This window comes from Lolium perenne, chromosome 5 (assembly GCF_019359855.2).
Source record: "Lolium perenne isolate Kyuss_39 chromosome 5, Kyuss_2.0, whole genome shotgun sequence".
In the NCBI taxonomy this organism is placed as follows: Eukaryota; Viridiplantae; Streptophyta; class Magnoliopsida; order Poales; family Poaceae; genus Lolium; species Lolium perenne.
Window position 1 is genome coordinate 23,921,245 of NC_067248.2, and position 10,508 is coordinate 23,931,752.

The window sequence follows — 10,508 nt, forward strand, 5'->3', positions numbered from 1 at the left end:
GATCTTCCATTTGCATCACTATTAATATGAAACCTTTTTACTCGTATCCAACACCAATCAACTTATTTGAAACAACTCTCATTTATAATATTCATTAAAGATCAGAGAGCTAATCATATATAACTGAAGCATACTAACAAGCTCTGAACAAAATAGGAGTGAAAAACCATAGCTAAACGCAGTACTAGCAAAAATAAAACACTCGTTGAACAATAAGAGTGAAAACTAGAGCGTTCATACAATTAAAACGGAGCGTGTCTCTCTCCCAAACAAACATGGTATGATGGTGCCCACTTTATTGAAAATAAAATACACAACAGAAAATAAAAACGCTCCAAGAATAACACATAGTATATGAAGCAATAAAAATATAGTGAACAGAAACATGACCTGATATTTTTATTGATGAAGAAGGGGATGCATTGGGCATCCCCAAGCTTTGACGCTTGTACTTCTTGAATATATCTTGGGGTGACATGGGCATCCCCAAGCTTGAGCTTTTGTCCATTCTTCATCTCATCTCATCATTCTTCTTCCCTACACTTGAAAACTTCCTTCATACAAAACTCATCACAAATCTCATTAGCAACGTTAGTGCAATGATAATATTAATCAAATCTACAAAGTTCAGTATGACATATGAAAAGCATTTTAATAAGCATTAGCTACTGTAGCACAATTTCAATAAGGTTATTTGATCAAGAGAACTCAAAAAGGTGGGCAAAAAGATGCAAATGCAAAACAGTGCAAGAATCTGTTAAAACAGAACAGTTCGTAAAAATTGATTTTTAAAAAATAGTTACGCTGCGTAACTCGAAAAACTCTGAACTAATGAAAGTTAGATAAATACCTGGGGAAGATGCTCGTAAATTGGCAGCTCAAACTTACGTTCTGATGATTTTTGGCGATTTTGCTCGTGACGAACCAGAAACAGTAAACAAGATTGCAAATCTCTCAAATACCACTTTCTTACCATTAGAGGCAATTCTTTGCACAAAAACAAAACAAACATGATAAGAAGAGGTCATTACAGCAGTAATGACTTCCAAGACTCAACAAAGCAGTAAATAACAGAAATATAAACATATTGGATTGTCTCCCTAAAGCTTTTTCTTTATAGCCATTTAAGATGGGCATGATTATTTGATGGATCTCTCAAACCCCCTTTTTTGTTGTTGTTTTCCAATTATAAGTGAAACTGACAAAGAAACAATAACCAAATAAAAAACCTAATAAAACTAAATAGGATAAAACCAAAGATAATAAAAGCAACTATATACAATGCTTACATGTGGATGGGTAATATTGAGTTTGAAGGAGACAACCTCATGTTGGTTGATGAATAGGGGGGATGCCTTGGGCATCCCCAAGCTTAGATATTTGCATCTTCTTGAATATTCTCTTGGGATCCATCTACACATCCCCAAGCTTGAGTTCTTGCATCCTCTTGCTCATCTCATATCACCATATTGATTGGAACTTAAAAACTGCATCCACATAAAGCTTCACAAAACTCATTAGTAGGTTAGTACTCATTAAATAAAATCCATAAGTGTTCAAGTATCCCTAATTTCTATAAAATCTATCAAATATTTAGCCACTGTAATACTGAGGTTTCTTATTATTTCAATCGTACGTTGATAACGAAGTAAACTTTTGAATTCTAAGTACAATCTATACCTAATAATAAAGAAAATAAGGCTTCTTGTTCGTCCGTTTTTTTTACCCCTAATTTTCGTGCAAATTACAACCTCTGCCACCGGTAAGTTAACAAAACGGTTCGGAAGAACGTCTCTATTTCCCGTCGGTCCCCATGGGCCTGGCCCAATCGGTGGCTTCGTTGTTTTCCTCCGTCTCCAGTCCTGGCAGCTCACGTTCTACATCCATCGAGCTGTGTCTGAACCGATCCCTGGTCAGCTCATCGCACGATTCCTTCCAGTCTCGGCGATATTAAGCACTACATCCTCTTTAGCCGATCAATGGGCGGGGCAGAGGGCGTGGGAGGAGGTCATGTAGACGACGGATCTTGACGAGGCTGAACTCCGCCGTGATGCACCGCTTCCGATCAGCCGCGAGCACTACGTTCACCATACCGTTCCGTGGTTGCAGGGGGGTCCACGGCGAGGCAGCAGAGGCTGGTACGATTGGCGATGGCGCGTGTAGATGCTGTTCCCCGGCATGGTCGGCCCACCTGCTCGTGGAGGCCAAGCTCCCTGGCGCACTCGATCTGGTGCCTGGAGATCTGGGTAGAGATTGGAGGTTTCTTTTTTGAATTTGAGCAATATGATACGGATATCCCAGGCGTTCCTATGACAACGAATTGGCCTTGACAATTTTGGATTTGAGGGATATAATGATGAACACTTTCGGTATGTACTAGATCAACGGAATCATTCAAAGTGTGTTATTTCTGTGATTCAGTGATTCACCAATGGAGGTGATGAGTGCCACTTTGCCACATATTGACAGGTTCAGATGGAGGCCGACTAGGTGAACCACTCCTCCGATCAAAACAATGGTGTTAGCTTAGCTCCTTGTTACAACTAGAATATGCATGTCTAGGCTTCTTGATCGAGAGCATTTTCTGAAACTTCTGTTGGCCATGCAGCAATTGTAGTGGTAGGGCAAGTGGACTCCCTGCCGTTTGTGCCAACTACTGAAAGATTTGAGTAAGAAATTTGAAGTTATTCATCCTGAAGTTTTACTTTGTATTTTTAAACTACAACTTTAGACTTCAGCTGGGTACTAAACGGAATTATGCTTTATTTTGACTGCTTGCAGTTTTATAAGCAGAGCACCACCCATTCACACAAAATAAAATCAGAGCGAAAAGTTTACCAATACTGGTGGGTTAGTGAAGAGATTTTATATCTTGACACAATAGAAAAGTGTTTGAGGTACCCCTCATGCTATTTCTACTCTATAGTCATACTGACTATTCTTTTAGCTTCCCAGTTAACATGGGAACATCTTGGTTAGATGCCGAGGCAGAATCTATGAGTACTTGTTAATACATTTCCCCAATTTTTTATTTAAAATATTACTGTGCTCTTTTTAGTGTATATAATACTGAAGTAGTGCATATGTGATGTATAAATTATTACATAAGGGTGGTGATAACAAATATTACAAGTCTACGGTATAAGTTAGTGCAGTGAGAGCCCCTCACAATCTCTTATCTTAAAATTAATCATCTTATTCATAAATAGGAGAAAATGTGATCATCAGCGTTGAGGATGGCATGGAGAAGTGTCATCACGGATGATTCACTCGATCAAGGTTCAAGTTTTTGTTTCTACTGGTGCAACGCACGGGCACTTTTACTAGTATTTAAACAAAGAGAATAGAAATCTGTCAAAACTGAACACTCTGTAAAGATGTCACTCAATGAGATAGTTACGTAGCTCAAATCGAAAAACTCATGATTAATGAAAGACAGATCATAACCTCAGGTCTATGCACAAAAAAATTCAGATCAAAATGTCATACTGGGATTTTTCACGAATTTTTGCAGCACAGCACAGGAAATATGTCTCAACAGAATCAGTCCGTAAAGATTGAATTATTAGATCTGTCTACGTACCTCAAATCAGAAAAGTCAGAACTAACGAAAGTTAGATAGAAAGCACTACTATGCACTCAAGAAATTTCAGATCAAGATCACGTTCTGGTGATTTTTAAAATTATCTACAGTGGAGCACAGAAAATCTGTTTTCTAGGAAGCATAGTGACAAACTTGCATAACAAACTAGGGGTTATCTATACGACGAATAGCGCCCGGGCTTGGGTGGTCTTGAAATCAGAATAACCAGCGTGCGGTGATGAAGCCGTCGCGGGTCATTTAATGATGTGAACGTCTACCTGGAGACGTACCGTGCGAGGCTCGTACGTATGTAGAGTGAACGGTAAATTTTAATGCGGACAGGTGGGAGATGGTCCGAATTAACGTGTGTGCCTGGTGCTGGTCGACGTTTGGAACAGGTTACATGATGACCGCTGCTACCCTGGAACATGCTCCGTCCAGGAGCCGTGTCTACGAATTAAGCTTTTACTCTTGGGTAGAATAAACGCAGAAATCCCCCACGCCCCGGAGTAAAGCCCTGGGACCCTACCGGTTCTGCACCTCCAGTGGCTCGAGGCAGCACCAAGTCTAGCGCCGCCGCCGCCCCTCCCACTGACCTAGCAGTCGATGGGCAGGTGATACGACTGCATGTGGAGGCGGTTCATCACCAGGCTGGAGCGAGGGGATCGAGTCCCGGGCGAGTTTGTGAGCCACGCTTGGGCAGCAGATGCGTATGGCCGAAGGCTTTTTCGGAGATCTGGAGCCAAGGTGATTCTCACATCCCCTTCCCCCTGTACCGAACTCGTGATTTGGTTCTACTTAGGCAGCCGGAAATCCATGGAGTGGTGTGTCTGATTCAAACTATTGTGTTCTTTGTGTTTGTTTCTTCTGAAACTAGCTTGCAAGCGCTACTGGCAGAAGCTGGGAGCGGTGTAGATGATGTGGAGGCAGTCGTGGGTTGCTCAACGTTGCCTGGTGAGTCAACGCCGGCGGCTGCCGCTGGCGACAGCATCAGCTCAACCTCGGGCAACTCTGTTGCTGGAGGCCAAAGCACTGTACGCGGCGTGTTGGGGGCACAGGCTGAGGTGTCCGTGATCGCTGGAGACGACGTGGGAGAACGCGCCGTCGTCTCAGGTTGGAAGAGGAGGTAATTGACACTCTCCTCCAAAATCTGATTAAGATCTGACATGATGATGCCCTCTAATGGTGCGGCTATTATGGTACTGTAGATAGGTCCATTTTATTCATGTCTACACAGTTGGTGTCATACTGAGCTCATATATATATCTAGACCCAAAAATGGTGTAGGTTCAGTTCATATCCTCTACCAAAAAAAATATATCCTGACATCATCTTGATCTTTTTAAGTAGTCAGGCAATGCTAATGCAGTGACCAAGCCAGGTTAATTGGCGTGTCGTCTGTTTAGTATGGTAGATTGCCGGGTGATTTTTTAAGTGCTGCTGTATGTGCAGCAAATGCGTTGAATTTGGTTGCACCTAATTATAAAGTTGTGTGCCTTCGTTGTGGTAGGAATATATGGGACGAAACATGTGCAACCACTCTGCGATACGAGTTTATTCTGCTTGTGGATGCTGGTTTTTTATAGTAATGGAAAACTGGAGTGCACAGACAGCTTGGCTGCGACAGAATCCCTCATTATTGTTTTACCGATAGAAAACAAATCTTGCATCATGGTTTTGATAAATCGTTGTTTGCCCGCAGGCCCCGCGTGGGGAAAGCCCCTCCTGAAAGACCCCTGAACTCAGCACGGGTCACGGCACTTGAGTGGACTCTGCGCGAATTTCCGGCCCGCAGTAGCGGCGAAGTGATTGTTCCAGAGGTTGGGGTTACTTTTGATTCGATAGGCGAGGCCTATGACTTTTACAATCTGTACTCATGGGAACGTGGTTCGGAGTTAGATATGGCAAAAGCCGGCTGAATGTGGATCGAGTGAAGTGCATGCAAGAGATAGTCTGCGGGTGTTCGGTGAGTACTTGTCCTAGTTGCATTCCCATCTGGGAGAAACTCAGTCCTAACACTGTATGTTTTTGTTGTCGCCCCAATTTTCAGGGTAGGCCTCGATCAAAAAATTCTCAGTCAACGAGATGCCTGTGCCCTGCCCTCATCCGCTTGCTGCGGTCAAAGGACAATGGGTGGTACATTTGTGAGCACAGAGATGTACATAGCCACGAATTGTCGGCATCATTCGGAGAGAGGGCACATTGGCCTTCGCACAGACACATAGATAGCTACATGAAGGATTTGATTAGGCAGCTCAGGGAGAACAACGTCAACCTTGGGAAGGTGTACAGCATCATAGGAAGCTTCTTCGGGAAAATGGAGAACATACCTTTCACAAAAAGGGCATTGAGGACTTTGTGTGGAAAGATGAGTAGCGAGCAGGCGGATGACGATGTCAGGAAGACAATAGAAGTGTTCTCCGAGATGGGCTGCGGATCCCGAATTCACATACAGTGTGCAGGTGGACGACAACAGCAGGATAATAAACCTGCCCTGGACTTCAGGGAAGGGGAGGGCTCAGTATCATTATTTTGGTGATGCAATCACATTCGACACCACATACCGAACAAATGTGTATGACATGCCGTTTGGTTTAATTGTGGGTGTTAACAGCCACTTCCAGAGTGTCATTTTTGCTGGTGTTCTGCTGAGGGAAGAGAAGGTAGAGAACTTTGAATGGCTGTTCAGAGAATTTGTGAAGATGATGAGTGGGAAAAACCCATTGACCATCCTGACAGGTAATCCTTCTTCCTTTATTTACCCACCTGGGCGCAGTGTCCGCCGACTGTTTATCATTATCTGTGGCACATCTTTGTTGGTCTAATTTATTTTTTCATTTCCACTTTGGAACAATGCAGATCAGTGCAGGGCGATGGAAGTAGCTATTGGGAATGTTTTACCTAATACGAAGCATCGATGGTGCAAGTGGCACGTCCTGCGGAAGGCGAAGGAAAGACCGGGTTCGCTGTACGGGAAAAATAGACAGTTCAAGGTTGATTTCCACTGCATTGTGAACCAGATGTTGACAAAAGAATAATTCGAGGGAGCCTGGGTGCACATGCTGAGCACATATGCATTGGAGAAGAATCCATATCTTTACCAGATATACGAGACGAGGGCAAAATGGGCGAAACCATACTTCAGTGGCATCTTCTGTGCGAGGATGACTAGCACCCAGAGGAGTGAAAGTGCGAATCACATGCTCAAGACTTATGTGCCGCCCGGGTCAGCCATGCACGTGTTTGTCAAGCAGTTCAACAAATTGTTGTTTGATAGAGACGCCGAAGAGAGCTTCCAGGAGAAGAGGACACGCCTGGTAAGACGAACCGATGGCTGCGATGGGAGTCCTCGCCACAAATTCTTTTTTTCCAGTCTTCTCAAGAAACTATGTATCCCTTCTCCTGATGCTTACCTGCCTTTTTTCTCCGTTGAACTTTTCGCGCGCAGGGTTGGATTGTCTACAAAGTTGGGGAGCCAATCGAGAAACACGCCGCAAAGATATATACGCGTACAACGTTCGAGAAGTTCCAGGAATGTTTGTACAAGGCCGGTTCTTACTATGTTGACGAGTTGGTGCCAGGAGAGGTGTATGCTGCGACACACTTTGACAGTGAGAGCCGAGAGAAGTGGTGCAAGGTGAAGTACAAAATTACAGTTAGCGCCGGCTGTTATACATGCGAATGCGGTATGTAACACATGGGCATGCTCTGTTGCCATGTGCTGAAGGTGAGAGCATTGGCCCCTGCTCATTCTGTTCCCTTAATTTAGCTGGGCTAGACGTTGCATCTCATGGTAGTAGCTACCAAAATTCTGTGGTTTTCATTTTGTTCTGAATCCACCCGCCAGGTTCTGTCCCATCTTAGGATGAAAGAGATTCCAGCCGCGCATGTGCTGAAGAGATTCCAGCCGCGCATGGTAGTACCCCGAACACCTTGTGCACATCAGCTGGCCAGAAGCGTAGCTTCCCAATGTGGCCCAGGTCAATCGCCATTGCTTCTGACATCTACTATGCTCATTAACCATGCACTGAACTTCAAATTTAGCTTCTTCTGCCTGGGAATGTTCAGTGTCCCTCCGAATCCAGCTTCCTGCACCAACCACCTCTTGTATTCATCGAAGGTGTCAACAACATCGCTGACGGTATTCACTGACAGGCGTGATGTGAATGTGCCAGGCAGTACTCCATCGTTGCACTCGCTTTGGTTATAGTATCCTTTAGTTCCACTTCTTCACCGATCTCTCCCGCAATCTTTTTTCCCCACTCCTCATCCAAGTGAAGAGCTACCCGAGATCATCGAAACCCACCACACAAACCCTAACTGGCAAAACCGATCTACGAACACCAAGGGCGGGTAGAGGCGTCAGGCCTCCCCGCCTCGCAGTCAAAACTCTCCTCTCGTCAGCTATAGTAACTGGTCACTCGTCCCTATCCCTAAATTTACATAGACCATCTCCCCTTCCCCCCGTCTCTGTCAACTAGAAAGCTAGTAAGCAAGCGATCGGCAAAAGCGGTCTTGCTTGGATGAAAAAATGTGGGGCTGGTCGGTGGGCTGATACCTCCACATGGGCCAGGATAGGAGGCTGTGTTCCTCCCGGACCTTGAGGCGGCGGACGAACCCCTGGATCTGCTTGCATCCCTTCTATGAGCATGATCTGACATAGATCCAGCACGGTGGCAACACCACCGGAGTATTGAACTGCAAAAAAAATGGGCAGTAAGTACATGAAATTCCAGGGTTTTCACGGTCAGTTGGAATGCTAGATACTATGGAGCAACTAGATCAAATGAACATCAACAAAAACAGAAATAAACAATCCTTGATGCATATCAGAGGGAGCAAGCAGTGGAATGGCGACTAACCTTCTTCGTGAGGAGAGATGCACGAGGCCAGCACCTTGGTCAGAGCTGGCTGGATCTTGATCGGCCTGTAACTGATTTGGGGATTTTGACTACTGGAGTGGATCTGGGGCTGGCTTGCACTTGCACATAGCATAGGCTGGCTGGCTTGGCGTCCTCCGGCGGCTTTAATGGAGAAAAATGTAGGACGGGGCACAGCTTTGTGCAACCGTAAGAATGAACAGTAAAAAACTCGGCGAAGAGATGGACTGGTGCAAAAACGGTGGGGGAGCATCGTGCGCCCACCTGTCTATGGCTATGCATCGTCGCGTGCTGCTGATGGTGCAGGGCAAAAGAATTTATCAAGGCAATGAGACAGACAAGAACCAAACACTGGAATTTCAGATACGTCTTCGAATTACATCCTTCGAAATAAACCGTGTGGCAGATCAAATTAGCGGGGGCAAAATTATCAACCACACGTCCCTGATAAAGATGGTTCCTCGCTTCCATCGGGAGCAGGGGGCTTGCATACAAATGCTCCCGCGCCGGTGCTTCGTTCCATGTGAGCCGATTCTAGCTTGCTGATGGCTGGATCATTCCAAGCTGCTCCAGGATGGGGCGGTAATCATCGTGCCACATGAACCCGAACCGACAAGCTCCAGGCTTGGATTCCTGCAGAGCCAGATGGGGAAACATTTGACTTTTTGGATCCATGGAAATAAGATCGGTAACAAGTGAAAATGAGGGGGAGGTGAAGGGATCGAGAGAGACCGGCAGACACGCTCCTCTGTTGTCTCCTCCAGGCGACGGGGGAGCGAAACCCTAGTTCCCCGCCGCCACCTTCCCCACCCTCTGCCCCCCTCCTCGTCGCCTCCCGAGGCCGCCGCCGGCGAAGCCGTGCGCCGCCAAGGACGGGGGGCGGCGAGGATCTATGCCTCTCGGGCCCCCGCATGACTGTTTAGGAGGGAGGCCACCATGCCGGTCCCGGAGGTCGTTGCCGCCCGCGCCGGGCTCGCCGCCGCCAGTGCTCGTCGCCGCCTCCCCGCCTCCCCTCGTCGCGCCCGCGTCATCCTCGCCGTGGTGCCTCTGCGTGCCGGCCCCGACGGCGGGCTTGCGGGCCGGACCCGGCCTTCGCCGCCTCTGCGGCTCGCCGTCCGGTCTGCAGCCGCCCCCGTCGGCCATGGCGGCGGCGGATCTCCCAATCCGCTCTAGAGGTAGGCTGTGCGGGGCAGTCTCGTCGGCCGGAGGCGCGGGCCGGCACCGGACTTGGGCGCAGGACAGCTCTGCTTGGCGCGCTTGTCGGCGCGGCGGAGCCGTGGTGTTGCCGTGCGACGAGGTGGCCGGCTTGGCTGAGGCGCGGGGGATGCAGCGGTCGGGCCCGATGTGGGACTTCGGCGGGCCCGTGTCCAGGCTTGGCGGTGGGCGGCCGATCTGCTGCCTTCTGCAGCGGTCTGGCTGGGTCGCGCTGCTCAGGGCGAGTGTTGGGCGTTTTGGTGGACGGCAACAAGGTGGTTCTCTATGCGGCTCGCCACGCCTACGACCAAGGCCTACTTTGGCCTGTCGTCAGCGTTGACACTCCAGGCGAAAGCCTCGCACCATTGGTGCCGATGTTGGCGGTGCCTCTGGGTACCGTTTCCCCTGTTGAGGGCTTCATCGGGGAGCCTGGTCTCCTGCTGTCACGAGTTGTTGCGTTCTCCGGGTGAAAACCTCTGCTCCTCAGAGCGAGCGGCGGCGACACACTGTGTCTTTACCTTCCTGAAGGCATCGCTTTTGGAGTCCGTGTTCCTCGTGGTGCGGTAGATGTGTGCCAGTTGTGCATGGTTGCCTTGTTGTCGGGGGTAGTGGATGCCGGGGCGGCGGCCCCGGACGGTTGACGTACGCCGCCGGCCTCGGAAGGTCTTGCATCTTTGACTCCATGGGGTGTGGTCATGGTCTAGCAAGGCATGGGTGGCGTGTTGGTGCTACGTGGGTAGCGAGCTCGTCGGCCCGGCCTACGCGACGGGACGGTCGGTGTGGCTGGCATGTCGGGGCGGCGGCCCTGGATCTTTTGGCGCGGCGTTCGTGGTTTGCGGGTGGTCGCCTTG

At 48.0% G+C, this 10,508-nt stretch overlaps 1 protein-coding gene across 3 annotated transcripts; it reads left to right on the plus strand.

Moving 5' to 3' along the window:
- The first annotated feature begins 4,071 nt into the window (after positions 1 to 4,071).
- Positions 4,072 to 7,778, plus strand: LOC127298765 (uncharacterized). Of its 3 annotated transcripts, XM_071819762.1 has the most exons (8): positions 4,072 to 4,330; positions 4,461 to 4,709; positions 5,286 to 5,403; positions 5,483 to 5,549; positions 5,634 to 6,322; positions 6,443 to 6,900; positions 7,032 to 7,310; positions 7,431 to 7,770. In XM_071819762.1, the coding sequence occupies exons 1-5, from the start codon at positions 4,290 to 4,292 to the stop codon at positions 5,636 to 5,638; spliced, it is 480 nt and encodes a 159-aa protein (XP_071675863.1). In that variant the 5' UTR covers positions 4,072 to 4,289; the 3' UTR covers positions 5,639 to 6,322; positions 6,443 to 6,900; positions 7,032 to 7,310; positions 7,431 to 7,770. The 3 variants fall into 3 exon arrangements, with proteins under 3 accessions (XP_071675863.1, XP_071675862.1, XP_071675861.1); XM_071819760.1 differs by lacking the exons at positions 5,483 to 5,549; positions 5,634 to 6,322; positions 6,443 to 6,900 and having other exon boundaries at positions 4,075 to 4,330; positions 7,431 to 7,778; XM_071819761.1 differs by lacking the exons at positions 5,483 to 5,549; positions 5,634 to 6,322; positions 6,443 to 6,900; positions 7,431 to 7,770 and having other exon boundaries at positions 4,074 to 4,330; positions 7,032 to 7,421.
- Positions 7,779 to 10,508: the final 2,730 nt, after the last annotated feature.